The sequence below is a fragment of the Bufo gargarizans genome, chromosome 11 (assembly GCF_014858855.1).
Source record: "Bufo gargarizans isolate SCDJY-AF-19 chromosome 11, ASM1485885v1, whole genome shotgun sequence".
In the NCBI taxonomy this organism is placed as follows: domain Eukaryota; kingdom Metazoa; phylum Chordata; class Amphibia; order Anura; family Bufonidae; genus Bufo; species Bufo gargarizans.
Window position 1 is genome coordinate 90,874,077 of NC_058090.1, and position 27,076 is coordinate 90,901,152.

Genomic DNA, 27,076 nt, shown 5'->3' on the forward strand with positions numbered 1-27,076 from the left:
AAAAAAACTTCACGGTCGTGTCAACAAGCCCTAACTCCTTCCCTCCTAACATTACATACATCACTACAAGACATACAGGATAATACAGCGCCCCATACCTCTTACATCCAGTGACGTCTCCTAAGATGTAGACGTTCATTTTCCTCATCTTCTCCATTCAGACGAAACCGCCATGATGGTTTTTCAGCCATCTCTCGTCTTTTAAGTTTGACAAACGGACATCTTAGTTTCCTACTTTTCCATCATTCTCCTACCTTCTGAGCACCCCATCCTGCCAATCCCAATACTGTGCCTGCTGTGCTTCCAAAGGCTATCCTGCAGAGAGTCCCCCTGAAAATGCTAGTACCACACAGATAGTGCCCCCTTTAATAATTTTGGGCACAGTGTCCTAAAAAATTACTGCGTCCCAGCAAATAGTGTCCCTGAGACTAACAGTGTAAACATAATGTCCCCCAAAAATAAGCTGATACTGTCATGGTGCCCCCCACAGTAATAGTGTTCCCCAAAATCCCACCAAGAGTAATAATTCTCTGACAGAGCACTTAGTAGTAATAGTGCCCCTAATAATATTAATAATCATTTACCCACTGTGCCCCAGAAGCAATAATGCTCCCAAGTGCCCATACTAGTAATCATGTTCCCCATAGTCCCGTAGTAGTAATAAAGCTAACCATAATGCCCCCCAGTTGTAATAATTCTCCTTATAATGTGACAGTAGAAAAATGCCCCCTAATGTGTGCCAGTACAAAAAATCCCCCTAATGTGTGTCAGTGCAAAAAAATACCCCCTCTTAGTGCCACCAGTTGAACTAATGCCCCCACAGTGCCCCTATAATGTTTGCCAGCATAAAATACCCCTATACAGTGCCCCGAGGAAATGCCCCCCCCCCCATAGTGCCCCTCTCTCCCTTCCCCATAGTGCCCCCCATAATGTGTTTCAGCATAAAATGCCTCTATACAATTCACTCAGTAGATGCCCCCATAGTGCTCCTTTTTTGCCCTTCCCCATGTACCCCATAATGTGTGCCAGTAAAAAAGGTCCCTATATAGTTCCCCCAATAGATGCCCTCAGTGTCCCTCATAAAGTGCTAGTATAAAATACCCCTTCTTAGTGCCCCTAGTAGATGCCTCCATAGTACTTTTGTCCTCCACTTCTTCATAGTGCCCCCCCATAATGTGCCAGTAACAAATGGCCCCATAGTGCTCCCAACAGCATTGTGCCCAAAAATAAACACAAATATTTACCTCCATGCTTCTGGAAGTGATGCAATGCAGTCCTCTTCCAGCCTGTGTCCCACGCTGTACATTGCCTTGCTCAGGCGACGTGATGATGATGATGACGCCATTGTGCCACCTGTGCCACCCTGTGATAGGCTGCTGGCACTAGGCCTGCAGCCTATCAGAGGTTCGGGGAACGGAGACAGTGCTCCCGTGCCCCGCCACAGCATCAACTGGATCGCTGTTCTGAGGATGGGAAACAGATGAATGTAGAGAGATGAGCACTTCCATAATGGAAGCGCTCATTTCCCACGGCCCTGCAGGGGAGGAATCCAGGATAACGGAAACCGGACGGATCCGTTATGCAGCCCATAGTCTTCTATTATGACGGACTGAATAAAGGAATGCCTCTAAAGGCATCATGGAATTGCGTTATGGTCCGTGGTAACGGAATCCATAACGCAATTAAGTAAATACCACAACAGGAACCCGCACAGGAACTTCAAAATATGAAATTCGCTCATCCCTAATTCTCATCTAGAGATAGACCTACCTTTTCCAGTTGTGAAAAGTGATCTCTTCCGACATTTCCAACATACCACCGCCGCCACAAGCAGAGGCACCACTACGAACATGCATATCAAAAATGCCACAAATATTTGACGATCTCTCGTGTTCTCTTCTGTAAAGAGAAAAAAAGACAGAATTCTTATTACCGCACATAATGAAGCAACACCATTATAATAAAACATAAAGTTTGATAGCAGTAATATCTCAGATAATAGTGGGCACAACTTCACCAATGAACAGCTCCCGAACATATGCCCAAAACATTGGACATAAGCCCAAAGCATGACCAACCATAAAACACCCAATAAACTGCCAACTACATTGGTACAGTACTAATACAGTTCCAGCCACACAATCCCAAAATAAAGTCAACCACATAGCCCCCAAAACACTGCCAATCACAGAGTGCCCAAAATCATGCCAATCTTAGAGCCCCCAAAATGCTGCCAACCAGAAAAACCTACCCACAGAGTCACCATAACACTTTTTCAAACACAGAGCCCTCAAAAACCTCCCAAACAAAAAACCCTGACAACCACAGAGCCACAAATGCAGTGGTAGCTACTGAACCCTCAGTATACTGCCAGCTACAAACCCCCAAAACACTGCCAGACAGAGAATCCTATACTGTTTTGCAAACTCCAGGAAGCTTTGTCATTTGAGGTGGGGGTTATGGAATAGCCACATTTTTATTCGCGGACACCCAAGTTTATGGAGAAAGGGGCTATCAGGAAGGTTACCTAACTTGAGACCTGATAAATCACTAGAATATAGATTTGTTTGTACCTCAAGGAATCAGAGTCTAATGGAAAGATGGATGACTTATTGTCAGGATAGGTCATCAATATCTGATCTTTGGAGGTCCTACTCCCAACACACCACTGATCAGCTGTTTGAGGGGACCTCAGTAATCGAACGAGCACTGAGGTCTCTTCATTGTATACCAAGCACAGTATTGCACCTCAATCCCATTCACTTGATACATAAAGACCATCTAACCAATGGCCTTCATGTCACAGGCTGAGGAAGATGCTTCAGCCCCTTCAAATAGCTGATCAGCAGGGGTGCTGAGAGTAAGACCCCCTTAGATAGGGTACTGATGACCTATCCTGAGGATAGACAATCATTATTTAACTCCAGAAATTATGTTTCATCCTTACCTAAGCAATGTTTTACATGGACAGAAGCATTTTTCTGGTCTGCTGGGTTATATACAATACATATAAATTCTGTGTCCTGGTGGTCCAGTGATAGAGATATCTGGATAGTGCTTCCATTACTATACTGCAAATACTCAGAGTTCGCTTGTTTGTATTTCCAGATATAGGAGACATCTGTTGTATTTGATAGAACATAGCAAAGAAGAGTAACATTACATCGATCCCCAATTCTCTTCTGCTCTTTAGTTTGTATCTGTATAGGAGGGATGAGGTCTGTAACGAGAGAGAAACATTATTAATTGACATTATATAGGTTTATGTATCCCTCAACTGGATGAAGAGAACCCTCACATTTGTTATTATTACACAGAAGAGAACGGGGCGCTCCCAGAGTAGGGTCTGATGAATTTCAGTGGTTGCAATCCCTTACGCTGGGTTCACACCTGAGCGTTCGCGATGGAGCGCTCTGTATGTGTGATTGTACCGGCGTTTGCAATCGCGCATACAGAGACAAGCGAGCGCCCATTGTCGCGCGTTCCCGGAAGTCTATGTACGGGAACGCGCGACAAGACGCCCCAAAGAAGCTCATGTACTTCTTGGGGCGTCGGGCGTTTTACAGCGCGATCGTACGTGCTGTAAAACGCCCAAGTGAGAACCATTCCTATAGGGAAGCATTGGTTTCTCCTTGTTGAGCGTTTTACAGCGCGTAGGAACGCGCTGTAGAACGCTCAGGTGTGAACCCAGCCTTAGACAGAAAGCATTGAGATGTCCTTCACCTGTATTGAGAATATCTGGAATGATGCCATGGTATGAACAGCCCACCAGAGGATCCAAGTCCTGGCAATGGTAGTGTGCCCTTCAAACAAGAGGAACTCAAACATGTAGTAAAAGATGCCCCAATTTGAAGGTTACTTTGGAGCCAATCACTTGCTACTTGCTCCAACTGAATTGAGTCTGTAAGGGACACCCTCACATCTTTTATTACAGAGAAGAGAACAAAAGCATCCTAGGGCGATGACATCAGGGTACTATGAATTGCAGTGGTTGCACTCACTTAGACATAACGTTGAGACATATGCGGCGACCGCTGTTCGCAAGGGGTCCTTTTTAGGTGTATAATAGTGTTTGTTGTGGGGCCAGTTGCATTTCAGCAATGAGGGCACAGGGCCCCCTTTTAGTAGATAGTGGTTGATGATGAGTATCCAGGATAAGAAATGCCAGAGTGATGTAAGGGTAGCCTAGACCCTTTAAGTGTGGCAGTGCATGTGTCATGGTGCTCATACCTGGATACACTGGAACCCCAAGCGTGGCAGTCCGCTGCAGAAAAAGGGTAGTTGAATGGGGGGGGGGGGGTGATGAAATAAATTGAGTCCAGACCTTGTAATGAACTTGATAACAGCTTTACTTGAATAAACGTTCATCAGGCAACAGTATTCTAACTTTAGATTGGTCACCAGAAAGCTTTGGCATAAATAATGGCAGGCAAACGCTCAGCACTGCTACATCAGTTGCTCTCTAGCTCTGCTGTGCTGTCAGGATTAAATAGGAACTTTTACTTTGCTGTAACTTAACTTTGTCATCTGGTCTGTCTCTGTCTTGCTTTATCCAGGGGAGCTCTCTCTCCCTGGCTCCTGAAGCTTGTAGCTTGGGCCTCCAGGTCCAACAGAGTTCCCTGCAGCTAAACCTCCCTTGGAGAGGGGGTAGGCCAGACACTGACCTTCACTAACTAAACTCCTCCCAAGAGGGAGAGAAGAGAATGGAAAGAAGGTTCCATCCTCTGTCCCTGTTGCTCTTTTGCCATTGTTGCCGCCATCTGCTGGTAAACCAAGCACATTACACATAAACATAACAGTTTCATAGAAATAAATATATACAGTTTGCAGGTTCAGGAAATTAGTGCATTGATGACATTATGTTAACCATAGAAGATTGTGGAGAGGTGTAAAAGGTGGTAATGCACCTCTGGGGCGTTACACATACAGATCGCTGGTATTTAGAATACATGGAATAATAACATGGTAGAAATACCACTCCAGAATACCAGAGGATCCAAGCTGTGAAATCCTAATGGGCCCCTCAAAGAAGAAGACCTCAAAGGTCAAACAGAAGACACCTCATTTAAAGGTTGAATTTGGAGCTAATCGCTACTTTACAAAACTTACAAAAGCCCCACTGCTTCGACCACCTAAGAATTACCCCAAACGACTGGCATTCCCAAAAGCGCCCACTTTGAGCCAGGGATTGCATGACCACATGGCCCTTTCACAACCCAGTTCGTGGGATTGTCCTAGCATAACCATGACTTTTGGCAAATATGTGTTACCTGTAATAGACATCGCATCACACAAGGCTCCAAAACATGACTCTCTTTTCCCTCACCTTCCCCTCTTCTGGTTGGAACAGTCATATATACAATTAGTTAACCATAGGCAACATCCAAACTTGAGGTCTAGAAGACCATCTCGTTCAAGCATTTTAATCTTGAATTTAAAGGGTTTCCTTAGTATGTTTATGTAATGTCACGCTTCTGTTTCCATGAGAAGTCCGGGTCAGACTAGCCCAACAGAAGACCACTAAAAGAACAGAGACTTCTTAAACAAGTCCTGAGGTTCAGTGGGAGACAAATCATCTGAACCTGACAGTAAAGGGAGTTGTCTCATGAACCACTGTCTCCACTTACCACGTTCGCTGTACACTTCTCCTGCAGTGCCAGGCCATGCAGTACATGATCAGGCTGTGACCCATTTATCTAGTAGCTCTGTCCTCCAGGTCATAGAGATGCATACCATACCCTAATGTCCTAATGTTCATGAGACAACCTCTTTAAGCAATTTGTGTTCCAAGTAATAAAACAACATGTATCCAAATAGATTGCCAATAACCGGTTAGCTCATGATTCTCCAGGGCCCATGGATCATACCAAAATACTTACTTCACCATCTCTTCTTTAAATCTAGTTGTCATTTGACCTTGAAACTCAACAATCATAATTAATATGATGACTTACCAAGCACGGTCATGTAAATGTTTTCTTCTTTCGATGCATCATCGTGCAAAGTGACATCAACAATGAAGAGTCCACTATCGTTGTGATTCAACGTATTGATGCCCAAGACTGTTCCGTTGTAGAACAGATTATATCTGTTGCAATAATTTTCAGCTAAGATGTAATTTTTTGCAATTCTATATCTTGTTCCATTGATATCATGTTTCCAAGTAAGATCTTTCACATTATTTGGGTCAAATGAAGATGTCAAGTTGATAGATGAATTTGAAATCCCATACACAAGACGTAAATCTTGTCCTACACCGGAAAATATGAAATTTTTATTTCAGTGTATAAAATATAGTACAAAATGCATTTGCCGGACCTACCTTCTGTATTAAACCACCCGACTTCTCATGGAGAAATCAAATATAGGACAAGCTGTCTTGTCCAAGGCTGAAGCTCTAGATTTTAGAATGTGCCCATCTACACTTGATCCCTAAAGTTGGATAGCTATTGGCTGATCACCTTCCGGTGTTCCACCTTCCCTATCAATCCCTAGGATTCTTATTTATAAATTTTCAACCAGCCCCCTCCTCAGTACATGTGTAATCCTCAATGCAGAAGCAACTGTCCATCCTACCCTATGTCGATAATAGCGTCCTCTAGCTCATGTAGCTCTTTTCCAAGCTCCATGCTTCATCTTCGTCCATGTGACCTCTCTTAGGTTCGAAGACAGATCAAAACGTGTTTAAGATATTTCTGATATTTCTAAATAGGGAAAACTTGGCTTGAAAAGTAGAGCTAGGTGAGGAGTCACATTACAGATTAGAACATTTCTCCACTCTACATTCATCACGACCACTACTAAGTGCCACCCAAGGTTCAAATAGCCCAGTCGATGCAGCCTGTCTTAATCTGCTAGCCTTTAAAGTATTATTTTACTAAAGGTTTGGTGTCCATCATGGTTCTTGGTACCATTTTGATGGTACTAAAGTGGATCCACCTCCAAAACTCTTTCAAAGTAAGCAGGGTAGGTACCACAAATACATAACCGTACTTTGTCTGTGAAAATCCAGAGAAGTTCTTCTTTTTTATATTTATGCAAATAAGGTTTACAGTGCAGCATGGGTGGGGCCATTCCATTCATGGCCCCTGGCTTCCTCTATGTCATCACTACCAGCTCTGAAATCTCAGTGGCTGTCCATCAAGCAAGGGGTGGAGGCTCTGGGTACCATTATAGCAGAGCGATTTCCCATTATCCCCCCTCCTACTGCCCACACTCACCATACAATCCCCCACACACTCGGTAGTTATGGCCTTCACTGCCTACACACAGCAGTTATGCCCCTTTACAGTGTAGGGGCACTAACTGGGGAGGACTACTGTGTAGGAGTACTAAGGGGGCAGAACTACAGTGTGGGGGCACTAGTTTTGCCCCCTTAGTACTCCTACACAGTAGTCCTCCCCAGTTAGTGCCCCACATAGTACTGCTCCCCCTTAGTGCCCCTACAGTGAAATGCTCCCCACTAGTGCACCTACTCAATAATACTCCCCCTTAGTACCCCAACACATTAATACTCCCCCTTAGTACCCCCACAAACTAAAACTTTATTTACTGCCCCCATTACATTAGTGAAGCCCCTTCTTTGTGAATAAAATAAAAAACAGCAATACCTGACCCCATTCCTGCTTTTCCCAGCAGGCCAGATGCAGTGATATCATCATGCCTGCTGGGTTGAGAGCACAGACATGACAGACATACTTACAGCCCCCTGCACTGGGGCCCTTTAGCAGCCGCTATGGCTACTAGGGTGGTAGAAGTAGCGATCATGTGTTACAAAGAACTCACCCCACTTGAGTTTTCGGGCAAATAGATGTAGGTCTTTCACCCAGGAGAATAAGTTGAATTTTTGTAGGGGGATAAATGACAGTCCTTTTTTAAGTATCTGCATTTGGGCTGTACTAAGTGGCCAAGTATTAAGATTGACCATCTGTAGTTCATCACTCTTATTGATCTGGGACGGGGGAGGGGGCGGGGGGTTATTTATTGTTTCTAAGGAAGTATTCTGAGACTGGTGGAGTGGTGTCTAAAAAAGGAATTAGGACTAGATGAGGAAGATCTTCCAGGGGTACGGATACTAGCAGATCTCTTTTCTGAAGGACAACGTAATATTGGTGATGGTCCATTTACAAATCTGAGAACTCTATCTAGAAAAAGTCCCCCCATGAATGATACCACACCCATTGATACTTTGGTGGTGATAGTGACGGATAAAGTACAACACATGAATGAAACACTAGGTACATGGGACAATCTACAAAAAGATGACAGGGAGGCTCTTAAACAACTAGAGCGGGATACAAATATCATTATTAAACTTTTTGATAAAGGGGGCAACATTGTTGTCCTTAATCATGACCAATATCAAGAGATGTGCTTGAGGATCCTCAATGATAAGCAAACATATAGATGCTTACCAATATTTAAACAGGAATTGTCCAATATCCTGCAAAGGACCCAGGATATTGGAAAAAACGGAAATGACATACCTCCTACCAAACTACCCCACATTATCAATTTTTTACAGTCTACCTAAACTCCATAAGGTCACTGCACTGCTCAAAGGTAGACCTATTATATCAGGGATTGGCAGCTTAACAGCAAATATTAGCACGTATGTCGACTTTATCCTCAGACCTTTTGTCACCAGCTTACCATCCTACGTGAGGGACACTATGGATGTCCTGAAGAGATTAGATGGGATACATTGTGAGGAGGGGACCTGGCTTGCCAGTTTAGATGTTGAAGCCTTGTACAGCTCTATCCCACATCACTCTGGGTGCCAGGCTTTCTCTTCCTTCCTGCGGCAGAGGGGTGATTTTCTTCAAGGCCATAATAATTTTGTGATAGAGTTGATAGAATTCTTCCTTACACATAATGTGTTTCTGTTTGACCACTGGATTTTCCACCAGCTGAGAGGTGTGGCCATGGGCAGTCCGTGTGTCCCGATGTATGCCAACCTTTATCTTGGCTGGTGGGAAAAGAAGGTGGTCTTCAAAGAGACAATAGATCAATTCACGTTGTCGATTTTATTGTGGATTAGATATAGCGACGACGTGCTCGTCCTCTGGAAAGTGGCAGATACCCTCTTTCAGGAATTTGTGGGTGAATTAAACCAGAATGACCTTGGTCTGTTTTTCACCTCTGAGATAAATGCTGCCCGAATCTCCTTCCTGGACCTTTCAATTACTATAGGCCAATCTGGAAAGATTGTCACTAACATTTACAGGAAAGAAACGGCAACAAACAGCCTATTAAGGTGGGATAGTGGAAGGTGCGGGAGATTCTTGTGGAAAATTGGTGCATTCTGCAATCTGACCCGGATATTGGGGACTTGGTAACACATCAGCCCTTGATCACATACCGGCACAACCATAATATACGTGATTGTTTGGTGCACAGCTTTTATGAAGATCCAGCCAAAAAATCATGGTTGTGGAGCACCATTACAGGTACCTTCAAGTGTGGCTCGTGTATTTTCTGTAGATATATTTCTAAGGGGAAATACTTTATGAGTACAGCCACTGAGAAGTCATACTTTATTGCGTCATCTATCAACTGCAAAACAATCGGTGTGGCATTTCTCCTCACACGTCTCTGAGGGAAACAACAAGTTGGTAAGACCAAGTGCGAGTTTAGAAAAAGAATGGGCGAACATTTATCAGTCATGAGAAAACTTGCGGATACACCCATTTCACGACATGTGAATGATCATCATGGCGGGAACATGGGGGTCATCAGCTTTCAAGGCATTGAACATGTCAAATGCTCCCAACGAGGTGGGGAATGTAGACTTGATCCTTTTGCGCAAAGGGGCACAATGGAAATTTGAATTGAATACAGTGAATACAAAAGGGCTCAACGACGCTATATCTTATACTTGCTTCATCTAAAACAGGCATCTCAAACTGCGGCCCTCCAGCTGTTGCAAAACTACAACTCCCAGCATGCCCGGACAGCCTACAGGAGGGCATTGTGGGAGTTGTAGTTTTACAACAGCTGGAGGGCCGCAGTTTGAGATGCCTGATCTAAAAGCTTGATGGTACCTCAGAATCATACACATTGTGCAGAACACATTTAGATCTTGTTCTTATCTAGCTGTCCGTTATAGCTGCCACAGATGATTCTGTCCGCTGTAACTACCATTATAATTGCCACGGTTCCCATCCATCACTTCTAGCATTGGTCTAGTGACCACGCACATTTTTTTTTAAATTGCATTACAAGAGCTATAACTTTTTTGTTTTTTCATCAATGCACTTGTATGAGGTCTTATTTTTTTGCAGGACAAGTTATAGTTTCGAATGCACCATTTTATGTACATTTTAAGCAAGCTGTTTAGCTAAAACCCCCTTTGTTCACGTCAGTAAAAAGGCGTATTAATGGTCACTAAGGGGTTAATTAAATGTATACATGGAATCCTGAGTCAAGTGACAAGCGTGGTGAATTTAGGGATGAGCGAATCGACTTCGGAGGAAACATCCAAAGTCGATTTGCATAATACTTCGTTTGAATACTGTACGGAGCAGGAGCTCCGTACAGTATTAGGGCTCATGTACACGACCGTTGTTGTTTTGCGGTCCGTTTTTCACGGATCCGTTGTTCCATATCTGAGGTTTTTTCCTCTCTGATTTAAGTCCTCTTCCGTTCCGTTATTGCACAAAACACATCCGTATGGTTTCCGTATTTGATCCGTTTTTTGTGGATCGTATACAGAAACTTATTAATCACCAAACACATGAGCAATATGGGCTGGGCATAGCAATTCTACAGTATGGATCTGCAAAATACGGATGACATACGGATGTGTTCCGTGTGCGTTCTGTATTTTTTGCGGACCCGTTGACTTGAATGGGGCCTCAGACCGTGATTTGCAGACAATAATAGGACAAACGGAAACGGAATGCACAAGGAGTAACTTCTGTATTTTCTACAGCCCCATTAAAGTGAATGGTTCTGTATACGGTTCGCAAAAAAAAAAAAACGGAACGGAAGCGGAAAGAAAATAAGTTTGTGTGCATGAGCCCTTATAGAATGTATTGGCTCCGATGAGCCAAAGTTATTACTTCGTGAAGTCTCGCGAGACTTCACATAAAAACTTCTGAAATTGAAATTTATACTGTAAAAAACACTTCCCGAACTCGGGTTCGGTTTTAAGGTACTTAGGCCTTATCAAGCCAGGGTTGAAGCGACCGTGTTACGGCCCTCACAGCGCCGCCAGGCAAGCCATTTGAGCGAGGTACTAGGCAAATGGCGTGCATGCCATAGGGATTTCTCTCCTACTGCTTTTAATAGTGGTGCTGCTGATGAGTAACCCGTTGAGCACATACTCAGGAGGGGCACAGTACAGAGACCGCTATACAGGAGGCGGTCACTGTGCATCACTAGCATGTAAATACTCACCCTGGAGTGTCTGGAGCCTGAGTCTGAACCCTATGCCGGATCACTTACCAAAAACCCTGATTGATGCCCCCTGCAGCCTGATTTACAGGGATATCTTTGGGCTACGGACCCAGTTTTATTAGATTTACCAATAAATACTTTTTTGTTTTCCTTTTTAACGTTCCGTTCAAGCTGAGTTCAGAATATTGATGATGTCCTAAGGTGGGGGTCCTACTCTAGAGGGTCATACAAGTGATGCAGCCTGTTCAGTGTTTACCTCGGTCCATCTGTCTGTCCTTCGCTCCATTTTATTGAATAGGATAAAGCTGCAATATCCTGAATACATCTGCACCTAGACGGACCTACCTGTACATAGGTACCCAATGAAGAGGCTGCAGTTCTGTTATAGACGGTAGATTACACCTACAGCGCACACTGTGGTCTCACCGTGCCCCCATAACAGTGTCAGCTACACGCTGTCCCTCAGTATTGCAATCTGTACTGATCCTGCTATTGATGCAAGTCACGCTGTGCCCTTATTAATGCCAGCCATACTGTGCCCCCTATTAGCGGCAGCCACATTGTGTCCCTTATTAATGCTAAGCACACAGTTGCCCCTATTAGTGCCATCCACATTGTGACTCCTATTAGTGCTAGCCATACTGTGCCCCCTATTGGTGCCAGCCACACTGTACCCCCTATTAGTGCCAGCCACACTGTACCCCCTATTAGTGCCAGCCACACTGTACCCCCTATTAGTGCCAGCCACACTGTGCCCCCTATTAGTGCCAGCCACACTGTACCCCCTATTAGTGCCAGCCACACTGTACCCCCTATTAGTGTCAGACACACTGTACCCCCTATTAGTGCCAGCCACACTGTACCCCCTATTAGTGCCAGCCATATTGTACCCCCTATTAGTGCCAGCCACATTGTGACCCCTATTAGTGCTAGCCATTCTGTGCCCCTTATTAGTACCAGCCACATTGCATCCCTTATTAATGCTAAGCACACCGGTGCCCCTACTAGTGCCTTCAAAAATTTGCCTCCTACTAGTGCAAGTCACGCTGTGCCCTCTATTAGTGCCACCCACACAGTGCCCTTTTAGTGCCAGCTACACCATGCCCTCTTTTAATGCCAGCCACTGTCTACCCCTTATTATTGCAAGCTATACTGACCCTCCTATTATTGCAAGCCATATTAGGTCCAATCATACTGTGCCCCAATCAGTGCCAGCCACACTGTGCCCCAAATAGTGAAAGCCACCTTGTGCCCCCTGTTAGTGCATACATCCCAAGTGTCCCTCTGTCCCTCTTGCTCCATAAATCTCCCTCTTTTTGGTGTGAGGTACAGACTTATTACATTTACAATATTCATCCAGAATATGTTCCCCTGGTTCCTATCTATATAGTAAAGCCCAGCTTCCATATTATTTCCTTATTTGATGCAATTTGGATTTTAGACATTTTCATATTCATAAACCTTTTTTTTTTTTACACAATAGCGCAAAAATGATTGAAGTATACAAATATGCAGGAACAGAGGACCTTTCAAACAATAAACCATTAGTGTCTTTTCACCGGTCAAAAAGTTAGGAGGTACGTGTTAGGACTAGCCTCACTGCCCCCTCAGTACACAGAAAACCCACAACAACCGCGACAAAAAAGCATAAACAAATCACAGAAGAAAGCACCAAACCCACAATAAATAGTGCAGATGTAGCCTGAGGTACAGAATACAGAAGTTCAGGAAGTAAAGCAGAAGCCTGTGGAGCATGTGTCAGAGCTTCACACGGGCCCGGGACACACCGACATAGCAGACAAACAACTGCTACATACATGTCACTTACCTACAGCCAGGGATATGCAGCGCAGGAGTACAAGGAATATCACCCCGGTGTGTGCAGGCATGAGGGGAAAAGTCATGTAGACCGCACAGGAGCACAACCCACAATCCACACAGGAACAGCCGTCCCTCCTCTTCCTGCTTTTTTTTTTTTTTTTTACAAAGTTGTTTGCAGACCTTAGATATTGTAAATGGTAATAGGTGGATGGATATATGAAAGGGATAGATATGTAGATATAGAGATGATGGGCCTTCAAGGTTGTCTTCTGATAATGTCTAACCTACAGCAGGTTAAAAAAAAGGAATACAAATTAAAAAGTTTATATTTAAGGTAAATTAAGTCACAAAAACCATACAGTATGATTTTGTAGGGGGAAAAAGAAAACTTTATTAGGAAAATGTCATAACCAAAATAACCAGTACAAGAAAAATAGATAGATACTATACACCGACCCCAGGTGTGTCCCCATTTCTCAACCCCCTGTTTCCCACATGCTTTGGCATAACTAATGTATAATTTTAGACCTGACAATAAAGCTTTATTGATTGATAGATATGAGATAGATATGAGATAGATAGATAGATAGATAGATAGATAGATAGATAGATAGATAGTGTAGGGAGTTCCCAAATGGTAGCCTTCAGATAAATACACAGCAGACTAGATGGGCCAAATGGTTCTGATCTGCCGATACATTCTATGTTTCTATGTTATGGTGGAAATCAAAGTAATAAATGTCTTTTATTGTTGGCACACCACAATTCAACAGGCGGCAGTGATCACTTACTTCAGCCGACACTTATAGAAAAACAATTCAGTCTTAAATCTGAACAATCACATAGGAAGTTTTAGGGCACAGTACCTAAATACCCACAGAGTGGATGGGGACCTTGCTTTGTCCTTAGTCTCTCGGCAGAGACCCTCCGGTTTTCACTCGGCTCCAAAAACACACAGCTACACAGTGCTCCACCATCAGCCAGGTAATCACCCCACTGACCCAGCTGGCTGACTTTTTGGAAGCCCATCAAAACCCGGCCTGGACCATGGGGAACAGACACCCACCCTGCACTTTGGCTGCTCCCAGTAAAAGCTGGCCTGGATTAGCTTTTCACAGCTATGTTAACTATCAAAGTGTCCATCAGCAACTGCTGCGGAAATGTGTACTACTGGCTTCTACTTCACCGAGGCCAGGAACCTCGGTGACACATATCTTCCATCTAAGATGGTCCGTTGTACCTTTCTACATACCCCCCCCCCCCCCCCCCGCCCAAAGACGGGGGTCTGGGCAGGGCATTTGCATTTCCTTGTAGCCTGCCCGGCCTATGCTCTACCGAAAGCCTAAAGTCCTGTAGGGTTAGAAACCAACGGGTGACACGGGCATTCTTACCCTGGAGATTATAGAGTAATTCCGCTCTGCCGGGGACAGTTTTCTGCTGAGGTAACACACGGGATGTTCCTCCTCATTTATGACTTGAGACATTACTGCCCCTATGCCTACTTCTGATGCATCTGTCTGAACAATAAATTCCCGGGAGAAGTCAGGGGCTACCAAGATGAGCTGTCTACAGAGGGAGGACTTAAGTTTTTGGAAGGCCTCTTCAGCCTCCGGGGACCACTTGATCACTGCTATTTCTGCAAACTTAGGAACAAATCTCCTGTAGTATCCCATAATACCAAGAAAGGCTTTGACCTGTTTCTTGGTAAGTGGGCGGGGCAATTTATGGATAGCTTTCACTTTAGTTACTTGGGGTTTTATTATACCTCTTCCTAAGATATATCCCAAGTATCGAGCTTCTTTCAACCCCATGACACACTTACTTGGATTTATAGTGAATTCGGCCTTTCATAGCACATCTAGGATGCTCCCAAGATCACTAGATCATCCAAGTAAGCGGCCGTATATTGCCGATGTGGGCGTAAGGTTTGGTCCATAGCTCTCTGGAAGGTGGTGGGGGCCCCTTGCAACCCAAACGGCATCCTAACGTACTGGAAGGACCCTTCCGGTGTAGAAAACACCGTTTTTTTCCTAGCTTCTCCCGACAACGGAATTTGACAGTATCCCTTTGTAAGATCCAGGGTCGTTATCTATCGAGCTGGCCCTAGTCTCTCAATGCGCTCATCCACCCGGGGCATGGGATAAGCATCTACTTTGGACACCTCGTTTAATTTTCGGTAGTCATTACAAAACCGCCATTCTTCATTGGGCTTCGGGACTAGCACTATGGGACTAGACCACCCACTTTTTGATTCCTCAATTACCCCCAGTTTTAACATTCTCTCTTCGGGCCTCAGGTATCCTGTACGGTTTTAAATTTACTCACGCCTGAGGTTCCGTTAGAATCTCATATTCCACGACCTTGGTTAAGCCCGGGGTTTCTGTAAACAAGTCCCTATTCTGCTGTAACAGTTGCTGGTATTGGTTTTTTTAAGAAGGGGACAGGGTTTCAGCAATTTTTACATTGTCGATGGTGGCGTCTGGTTGGGTCAACAGACATGGGCTCTCAGGAGGGTCTCTATCCTTCCATGGTTTTAACAAGTTGATGTGGTAGATTTGATAGGCTTTCTCTACCCACTAGGCTACCGTCTCTCCTTGGACTATTCTCTAGCTAACTTCTAACTACCTCTCTTGTCCTTGCCTTGACCTGCTGATTATTCCAATCTCTTGCACCTGCTACTTCCCTATAAAACCCAGCCCTTGAACCCAGCCCTTTGCTGGTTATTGTGCCTCCAAGCCTGTAGCAAGCTTCCTCTCTGCTCCTCCACCACTATTGCTGATTTACCATTGTTGCCAACCCGGACAGTTTGACCTTGCCGCCTGCATTGACTCACTGCTTACCACCGACCACGCCTCCGTCTACTCCTGCTGTTACCTCGCTGCCATCTCTGCTGCCGACCCGGACTGATCGACCATGCTACCTGCCTCCTGCCTCTGTGGGCCTCTGCCACTGTACTCCATACTTCCAGCTCGGGTGTCCTCTGACTCAGGTGAGCCTCGATTGACACTACCACCCTTAACACCTACTTGGCTGATGTACCCGGTAGTTAACGCCCTTGCCACTTGGCCAGGAACTTGCTCTCCACTGTGGGGATTAAGACTAGAACCCGGTCCCCTAGACTGAACTGTCTAAGATGGCCCATCCTGTTGTATAAGTTCGCTTGCGCCTCCTGTGCCTGGAGCATATGCTCTTTCACGATAGGTATCATTTGAGCTATTCGCTCCTGCAATGTAGTCACATGTTCAGTGATACTTTTGTAAGGCGTGACCTCACTCTCCCAGGTCTTCTTAGCGATATCTAACAGGCCTCGTGGATGCCTTCCATACAACAACTCAAAATGCGAGAAACCTGTTGACACTTGGGTTACCTCTCTGATTGAGAACATTAGATAAGGCAACAGGTAATCCTAATCTCGACCATCTTTCTTAACCACTTTTTTCAACATGGCCTTCAAAAAGTTTTATTGAAGCGTTCCACCAGGCCATCTGTCTGTGGGTGGTACACTGAGGTACGCAACTGGTTAATTTTTAATACTTTACAGAGATCCTGCATGACCCTGGACCTGAACGGGGTCCCCTGGTCAGTCAGGATCTCCTTGGGCAGCCCTGTTCTGGAAAAAATCTGAAACAGTTCTCTGGGTATAACTTTAGAGGTAGCTTTCCTCAGGGTATCGGGTAGCATAATCCATAACCACTAATATATATTGGTGCCCCCTTGCGGATTTTACCAAAGGCCCGACTAAATCCATCGCAATTCTCTCAAATGGTATCTCAATAATTGGTAATGGTATTAGAGGGCTGCAGAAGTTTGCGACTGGAGAGGTTACTTGGCACATGGGGCAGTAATCCTTAATTTCTCTGTAGCACCCGGGCCAATAAAACCTCTGCAAAACCCTTTCAAGAGTTTTATCAGCCCCTAAGTGTCCCCCTAATACATGAGGTGAGGCAGTGACAGGCCTCATGGCTGCTAGGGGAGAGATATGGCAGGTGTTTCCATTTCTTCGCTGTCAATCAGCAGGTCAGAGGCCGCACCAGGTGGAACAATCAGTCTAGGATAAGAGCCCAGTCCAGACTATTAGGCGGGAGAAGAGTCTGTGTGCAGCAGAGGCCTGGGAAGGCTCTGTACAAGTGGGCTCAGCCGAGCTGGCTGAGGGGCCACGGGGCTAGGTGTTAGCCTGAACTTTGGGGGACTCCGCGAGGTCTTGGAATCGACAGTCGCTAGGCCAGAGTCAGGAGGACTTCTGGGCCACAATCCCTCAAAAGGTACTGGACTTTGTTACAGCCTGGAAGTGCTGGATTGTTAGGCTGAGAAAAGCTGCATGTTTTTCCCGTGTGTGAACGGGGCTTTCAGTGAGGTAGGGAGTCCTCATGTTTAGTTAGAGCGAAGCCGGGCAGGTGTTTTATTTGTATTGTTTGTTTTGGTTTTGCTGAGGTGCCAAATAAAAGCAATGTTTGGCCCCTAACCCTGTGGTCAAAGAATATCATTGTGAGAATGACCCCCGAATAAGAGGCGATCCCTTACAATGCCTATGTGCAAGGTCCATTACCATGCGTCGGTATGCTTTAGGAACCACAAGCTGTTCAACTAATTCTTCCCGGATTTTAGTCACCCGGTACAACAAGTTTTCATTAATGGCAAAGTGAGGGTGCCTTTGTCTGCCCCTGGCTCTTGAGGTGCCCCATTGACTACCCGCACATTGTTTAAGGCCCCTTTTAGAGTCTCATCTCGGAACTGAGCAGTCCCAAAGTTTCCCCGAGACACCTCTAAGTCAGGGACCGTCTCCTCAAGGGCAGACTCTTCCTCATTCTCGCCTACCATGGCCGAGAACGGAAAGTCAGGGACCATCTCAGAGTCAAGGAGCACTGGGCTGTCTGCGGCCCCAGGGCATTGTTGCGGTACTGCCTTGGCCCACAGGTCCGAGAACACAGGACAGTCCCGGCCAATGATTATCTCATGCATCAACCCCTGCACGACCCCTACCTGGTGGTATACCATACCCTCTTCTGTTTTAAAGGTGACATGGTCTATTGGGTAGACCTTGGTATCACCATGAATGCAGGTGACTCCCAAGGTATTCCGAGGAACCAACTTATGAGGAATACGGGCCGTTAGGAGCGTGACCAGGCTCCCCGAGTCCAGAAGTCCCGTTGTGAGGTTGCCATTCACATTAATTGTAGAAAAAGGGAGTCCTCCTTCAACATTAGGAACCGCACTACACGCAAACAGTGAGGTTTGTCTCCCCACAGAACAGTCCATTTGTTCTGGGCTGATGGGACATTGGGCTGCCATATGTTCAAGGCCACGGCACTTCCAGCAGATGACCGCTCTTAAGGACGGCGGTGGCGTTGGTTCTGATAGACTCTTGGCCTCATAACGTCCACCCCGGGGGGTTTTTAGTCCCTTTTTCTGCACTTCAGAGTCAACCCTTGCCTTCCAGTAGGGGGAGTTCAAGGATCCTGAGGCAGCTAGGGTTGTCTCTACAGCATAGTACCTCTCTACCAAGCCTATTAAGTCATCTGCAGTCTGGGAATTTCCTTGTGCAACCCAGCACTGTACCGGCTTAGAGAGAGCATGCATGAATCGGTCCATTACGACCCGCTCCACCATTTTGGCTGTAGCCATTTTTTGGACGAGGTGCAGTAGATCAAACATTTGGGACCTGGGAGGCTTGCCTCTCTGAAACCCCACTGGTGCACCCCCTGAGCTCGGACGGTGATGGTTACCCCCAGACATGCCAATATTTCTGCCTTTAGTCGGGAGTATTCTCGTGCATCCTGCAACGATAAGTCATAATACGCCTTCTGGGGTTCGCCTAAGAGGAAGGGGGCCAGCACCTCCGCCCATTGCTCAGCTGGTAGTCTCTCACGCTCAGCGACCCGCTCAAAGACAGTGAGGAAGGCTTCTACGGCGTCCTCTGCGGTCATTTTTTGTAAGGCAGATTGCATGTTTTTTCTTCCGCCCACATTCTGTTTAGCCACATACGCCGCTGGTTTTGCTGCCACCCTCCCTCTTAGGGTTGCAATTTGCTCCGAAAGTAGGCGGTTCGTCTCTTGCTGATGGGCATTAGCCTGCTGTTGAGCCTGCAAAGCATCTGCAAGAGCCCTGTGGCAATGTGAACATTGAGGTGTTGTTTCCCCAGGTTCCAGTCTGGGACTTTAGGCTTGCTCATGTCCAGGGATCCTATTTAATCCTGCTACTGGATCTTGGGTGTGGCTCACTCTGGAGTGTCTTGTGAAGCAGAGTCCTGGTGAGGCTCTGTGTGAGTGGTCCCAGCCAGGTGGGCTGAGGGGTAACGAGGCTAGGCGATAGCCTGAACTTTGGGGGACGCGGTGACGCCTGTGAAACAAGGATCACGAGGCCAGAGTCGGGAGGACTACTGGCCACAATCCCCCAAAAGGTATTGAAGTGTCGCATTTGTGTTCCATGTGTGAACAGGGCTCTCTAGGTGAGTCAGGGATACGCTTATGTGTTTAGTTAGAGCCTAGCCGGGCAAGGGTTTGTTATTTTGTGTGGATGTCACACGTGATAAGTTGAAGCTGCGACTTTTTCAGAAGTGTCTGAAATAAAGCAAGGGTTTGGACATTATAATTGTGTCTGCGAAAATATCTGTGAGCCCCCTGAAAATAGACGATCCCCTACAGCCCTTTGTTGCTGCTCCAATGCCTGTTGCTGCTGTAGATTGCTCTACACCATCTGCTTGATAAGATCCTCAATTTTCATTGCTGCTTCAACCCAGGACATCAATTGAAAAACTTCCTTTCAACAAAAAAAGTCCATTCAGTAATTTAGGCTACTGGCCCTTTAAGAGTCCAAACAGAGGGGGGAAAAAAACAGCTTCTGACATTTAACTTGTTGCTGCTTCAAGCATTCTTGGGCGTGCCCGCATCCGACACCAATTGTAGGGATTTCCCAAATGGTAGCCTTCAGATAAATACACAGCAGACTAGTTGGGCCAAATGGTTCTGATCTGCCGACACATTCTATGTTTCTATGTTAGTGGTGGAAATAAAAGTAATAAATGTCTTTTATTGTTGGCACACCACAATTCAACAGGCGGCAGTGATCACTTACTTCAGCCGACACTTAAAGAATAAAAATTCAGTCTTAAATCTGAACAATCACATAGGAAGTTTTAGGGCACAGTACCGTACTCCCCACAGAGTGGATGGGGACCTTGCTTTGTCCTTAGTCTCTCGGAAGAGACCCTCCGGTTTTCACTCGGCTTCAAAAACACACAGCGCTCCACCATCAGCCAGGTAATCGCCCTACTGACCCTGCTGGCTGAATTTTCGTAAGCCTGTCAAAACCCGGCCTGGACTATGGGGAACAGCCACCCACCCTGACCTTTGGCTGCTCCCATTAAGAGCCGGCCCGAATTAGCTTTTCACAGCTATGCGAATTATCAAAGTGTCCATCAGCAACTGCTGCGGAAATATGCACTACTGGCTCCTACTTCACTGAGGCTAGGAACCTCGGTGACAAATATCTTCCATCTATGATGGCCCCTTGTGCCTTTCTACAATAGATATGAGATAGATACTATACACCAACCTTGGGTGTGTCTCTATTTCTCAACCCCCTATTTCCCACATGCTTTGGCAATACTTATGTACAATTTTAGACCTCACAATAAAGCTTGATTGATTGATAGATATGAGAGAGATATATAGAATGGAGATCGATAGATAGCTATGCAGCGACCGGGCCGCAGTGGCAACACATGAGGCTACGGTGGGCAGATGGAGGTAGTAGTACTTTTTACTCACGGTTAGCAGAGCTTCCCTGGGTCGGCGTGCAGTGATGGGGAATACAGCACTAAATCCTCCGGGGCACTCTCTAGTACAGGGATCACCAGCCAGATGGTAGTTGAGATGCCCTTGATGGTATAGGTGTTGAGGGTGCTTTTGAGGCTGGGGCCCGTGTCCATGACGCCAGCACCGTTAGGTGCAAATATTGGTGGTGGAAAAGATAAGGAGTCAGTTGTAGTGAAAACAGTTGAACATTTACTTAAATCAAATGTCTCTGGACCGCTGGTACAGTTCATCAGTACAGTGCACTTGTATGGAGTAAAGGAGAATTCAGAAATTAGTTTAGCTCGAATCCTTACAACAGGTCTGGCAATTGTCAGCTGAGGAGTTTTCCTAATGCTTTACAGGCAAGACAAAAGTTATCTTAAAGAGTTCTACTTTAAGTCCAATCTCTAGCACTCAGGTACTGAATATAATGGTTTATTTACTTTATATTGAGCAATCCAATAAGGGCGTTCTCCCTCGTGGCAGGCAAACTCTCTGCTACATTATTTATGTAGGATGCTCTCCTGAAATATTCAGGTTCACTGTGTCCCAGAAGAAATTTAGTGAAAAGGGATAATTCTGCACACTAATCATCCAGTTGTGTCCAGGTACCTTAAAGTTCCTCCTGATCACTGGTGCTTGTGAAGTCCCTTGGCTAGACTCAGCTCTAATCTTCACTAGACTTTCTCTATATTCGTACATAGACTCACTTGTTTGTGCTGGGCTGCTGTGACTACTTGGTCTGCCCTCTCCAGGCTTGATCAGGGCCCAGAGGAAAGAAAGGCAGCTACATCTTGGACTGAGCCTGCTCTGCTCCTCCATACACTTCCTTCTCCTCTCTGCTTCCTATATTACTCACTTCTGCTTCACTTCCACCACACACTACACTGAGTCAGCAAACCCCAAGCTATATATAATATGTGGCACCAGCACAACCTAGGGGCGAATAGATGTAATGACAATGCCAGCCTGAACTTAGGAATTACAATACATTAAATACATATACAGAAATTTAAGGGAACCACTTATACACACAAGTGGTACACTGCAGATAGATAATAGATGTTTCAAGGTACTCATCAGAGAGAATGATTTCACCCCAGTCCTCTGCAGTCCAATGCCCTTCTTGACACCAGGTCATCCTCCAAAAGCCTTCACTACACTGTGCCTGCAGATACACTCAATTGGGTAAAGTTATTCATGTGTCGGGTTGCTTCTCAGCCAAGGAAGTGTGTTCACCAACAGTTTTCCCTAAGAACACTGCCACGAATCAAGAATGGTGTAAAAAAAAAAAAAATCCTCCAAGAACAACTTCTCCCAACCACTCCTAAATATCCAGGAACAACTTCTTCCAACCATCCAGGAGCAACTTCTGACAACCATTCAGGAGCAACGTTTTCCAACCATCCAAAAGCAATTTCTCACAACCACCCAGGAACAACTTCTTTCAACCATCCAGGAGATACGTCTGCAAACCATCCAAACGTCACTTCTCACAATCATCCAGGAGCAAATTTTCCCAACCATCCAGGAACAACTTCTCCCAACCATCTAGAAGGAACTTTTCACAACCATCGCAAACACAATTTTGTGATGAACAATGTTTTTTCCGGCATGATGGATACCATGTCACAAGTCATAAGTAGCTTGTTGTACAAAACATTGGCAGTTTCCATCAGGAAAATCCAGATTTCATTCCCTTTAAGAACCTGTGGTGAATCCTCAAAAAGTGGGTGGACAAACAAAAATGCAAAAAATTTTATAAACTGCAAACACTGATTAGATTAGGCAAGGATGGGCTGCCATCGGTCAGGATTTGGCCCAGAAGCAGATATTCAACATAGCAGGAAACATTGAGTCTTTTCATAAACTTGATATATTTATCAAAAAAAGTTTTAAAACTTGTACTTCAGTTACCATAGAATCATCTGACAAAAAGAATCAAAAACACTGAAGTAGCATACTTTTTGAAGACCAAAACATGTGTCCGTGTCAAAACTTTTGGTCTCGACTTCAGATATTGGATAGGTAAATGATGTAAGATAGCATGGGAATGCAATGGAGTGAGATGCACCTAATGGATTAAGGAGCAGGAAATGTATGCAAATTAGCAAAATCAGAGACACCCATCTGTTCTAAGCCCCGCCCCATAATAATCCCCACAATACCAACTTATCTAGACAATCAGTACCCTGCCCTGTACTGATACGAGTCAAAAAACCCTGAAGCAGCTGTCTACCGATTGGCTGGCATAAGCAATTTGCGTATTTGTATCCCAGGGATAATTGCCCGAAAATTACATTTCCATAGTCTGCTGTGTCTCTTTAATGAGCAACAGTCCCCCTTTACATTCCCAAGAGTCCATGATGAGGAGGAAAATTCCAGGACTTCAATATTGATGGTCTATCATCAGGATGGGCCATCAATATCAGATCAGTGAAGGTCCAACTCCTGGCACCACCAGCCTTCAGTGGTTTTAGTGTAACCCAGAATTCAGCGCTGGAACTCCACAGATTCATTCATTGTGAAGCGGACAAATCTGCTTACTGCGGCATTCAATTCAATGGGAGCGTGATCGACTACACAATGGGCAGACAGGTTTATAGGTGACAGTCACACACTATTATGGATGTATAGGTGACAGGCAGACACTATTATGGAGGTATAGGTGACAGGCACACACTATTATGGATGTATAGGTGACAGGCACACACTATTATGGGTGTATAGGTGACAGGCAGACACTATTATGGATGTATGGGTGACAGACACACACTATTATGGATGTATAGGTGACAGGCACACACTATTATGGATGTATGGGGGACAGACACACACTATTATGGATGTATAGGTGACAGGCACACACTATTATGGATGTATAGGTGACATGCACACACTATTATGGATGTATGGGTGACAGGCACACACTATTATGGATGTATAGGTGACAGGCACACACTATTATGGATGTATGGGTGACAGGCACACACTATTATGCATGTATGGGTGACAGGCACACACTATTATGGATGTATAGGTGACAGCCACACACTATTATAGATGTATAGGTGACAGGCAGACACTATTATGGGTGTATAGGTGACAGACACACACTATTATGGATGTATGGGTGACAGGCACACACTATTATGGATGTATGGGTGACAGGCACACACTATTATGGATGTATAGGTGACAGTCACACACTATTATAGATGTATAGGTGACAGGCACACACTATTATGGGTGTATAGGTGACAGACACACACTATTATGGATGTATGGGTGACAGGCACACACTATTATGGATGTATAGGTGACAGGCAGACACTATTATGGATGTATAGGTGACAGGCACACTCTATTATGGAAGTATAGGTGACAGGCACACAGTATTATGGATGTATAGGTGACAGGCACAGACTATTATGGGTGTATAGTTGACAGTCACACACTATTATGGATGGATGGGTGACAGGCACACACTATTATGGATGTATAGGTGACAGGCACACACTATTATGGATGTATAGGTGACAGGCACACAGTATTATAGATGTATAGGTGACATGCACACACTATTATGGATGTATAGGTGACAGGCACACACTATTATGGGTGTATAGGTGACAGGCACACAGTATTATGGATGTATAGGTGACCGGTACACAGTATTATGGGTGTATAGGTGACAGACACACACTATTATTGATGTATAGGTGACAGGTCCACACTATTATGGATGTATAGGTGACATGCACACACTATTATGGATGTATAGGTGACAGGCACACACTATTATGGATGTATAGGTGACAGGCACACACTATTATGGATGTATAGGTGACAGGCACAGACTATTATGGATGTATAGGTGACAGGCAGACACTATTATAGATGTTTAGGTGACAGGCAGACACTATTGTGGATGTATAGGTGACATGCACACACTATTATGGATGTATAGGTGACAGGCACAGACTATTATGGATGTATAGGTGACAGGCACGCACTATTATGGATGTATAGGTGACAGGCAGACACTATTATAGATGTATAGGTGACAGGCAGACACTATTATGGATGTATAGGTGACAGGCAGACACTATTATGGATGTATAGGTGACAGGCACACACTATTATAGATGTATAGGTGACAGGCAGACACTATTATGGATGTATAGGTGACAGGCACACACTATTATGGATGTATAGGTGACAGGCACAGACTATTATGGATGTATAGGTGACAGGCAGACACTATTATAGATGTATAGGTGACATACACAGACTATTATGGATGTATAGGTGACATACACAGACTATTATGGATGTATAGGTGACAGGCGGACACTATTATAGATGTATAGGTGACAGGCACACACTATTATGGATGTATAGGTGACAGGCACACACTATTATTGATGTATAGGTGACAGGCACACACTATTATAGATGTATAGGTGACAGGCAGACACTATTATGGATGTATAGGTGACAGGCAGACACTATTATGGATGTATAGGTGACATGCAGACACTATTATGGATGTATAGGTGACAGGCACAGACTATTATGGATGTATAGGTGACAGGCACACTATTATAGATGTATAGGTGACAGGCAGACACTATTATGGATGTATAGGTTACAGGCACACACTATTATGGGTGTATAGGTGACAGACACACACTATTATGGATGTATGGGTGACAGGCACACACTATTATGGATGTATGGGTGACAGGCACACACTATTATAGATGTATAGGTGACCGGCAAACAATATTATGGATGTATAGGTGACAGGCACACACTATTATGGATGTATAGGTGACAGGCACACACTATTATGGGTGTATAGGTGACAGGCACACACTATTATAGATGTATAGGTGACAGCAGACACTATTATGGATGTATAGGTGACATGCACACACTATTATGGATGTATGGGTGACCGGCACACACTATTATGGATGTATAGGTGACATGCACACACTATTATGGATGTATGGGTGACAGGCAGACACTATTATGGGTGTATAGGTGACAGACACACACTATTATGGATGTATAGGTGACAGGCACACACTATTATGGGTGTATGGGTGACAGGCACACTATTATGGGTGTATAGGTGACAGACACACACTATTATGGATGTATAGGTGATAGGCACACACTATTATGGATGTATGGGTGACAGGCACACACTATTATGGATGTATGGGTGACAGGCACACACTGTTATGGATGTATAGGTTACAGGCACACAGTATTATGGATGTATAGGTGACAGGCACATACTATTATGGGTGTATAGGTGACAGGCACACACTATTATGGGTGTATAGGTGACAGGCACACACTATTATGGATGTATAGGTGACAGGCACACACTATTATGGGTGTATAGGTGACAGGCACACACTATTATGGATGTATAGGTGACAGGCACACAGTATTATGGATGTATAGGTGACAGGCAGACACTATTATGGATGTATAGGTGACAGGCACACAGTATTATGGATGTATAGGTGACAGGCACAGACTATTATGGATGTATAGGTGACAGGCAGACACTATTATAGATGTATAGGTGACAGACACTATTATGGATGTATAGAAGACATGCACAGACTATTATGGATGTATAGGTGACAGGCACACACTGTTATGGATGTATAGGTGACAGGCAGACACTATTATGGAGGTATAGGTGACAGGCACACACTATTATGGATGTATAGTTGACAGGCACACACTGTTATGGATGTATAGGTGACAGGCAGACACTATTATGGATGTATGGGTGACAGGCACACACTATTATGGATGTATAGTTGACAGGCACACACTGTTATGGATGTATAGGTGATAGGCACACACTATTATGGATGTATAGGTGACATGCACACACTATTATGGATGTATAGGTGACAGGCACACACTATTATGGATGTATAGGTGACAGGCACACACTATTATGGATGTATAGGTGACAGGCACACACTATTATGGATGTATAGGTGACAGACACACACTATTATGGA

General features: G+C 44.8%; 1 protein-coding gene across 6 annotated transcripts in view; it reads right to left on the bottom strand.

The window, feature by feature from the left end:
- Nucleotides 1-27,076, bottom strand: part of LOC122921926 — a 69,771-nt gene that overhangs the window by 28,939 nt on the left and 13,756 nt on the right. For 3 of the 6 annotated variants that reach the window (XM_044272261.1, XM_044272260.1, XM_044272256.1), the window contains exons 1-5: nucleotides 20,988-23,751; nucleotides 13,229-13,505; nucleotides 5,955-6,251; nucleotides 2,948-3,220; nucleotides 1,771-1,899 (exon numbers count right to left, since the gene is read on the bottom strand). In XM_044272261.1, the coding sequence (XP_044128196.1) occupies nucleotides 1,771-1,899; nucleotides 2,948-3,220; nucleotides 5,955-6,251; nucleotides 13,229-13,304 (775 nt within the window). In that variant the 5' untranslated portion in view covers nucleotides 13,305-13,505; nucleotides 20,988-23,751. Of the gene's footprint in view, nucleotides 1-1,770; nucleotides 1,900-2,947; nucleotides 3,221-5,954; nucleotides 6,252-13,228; nucleotides 13,506-20,987; nucleotides 23,752-27,076 lie in introns of those variants that run through there. The other 3 variants (XM_044272257.1, XM_044272258.1, XM_044272259.1) reach the window with 3 other exon arrangements.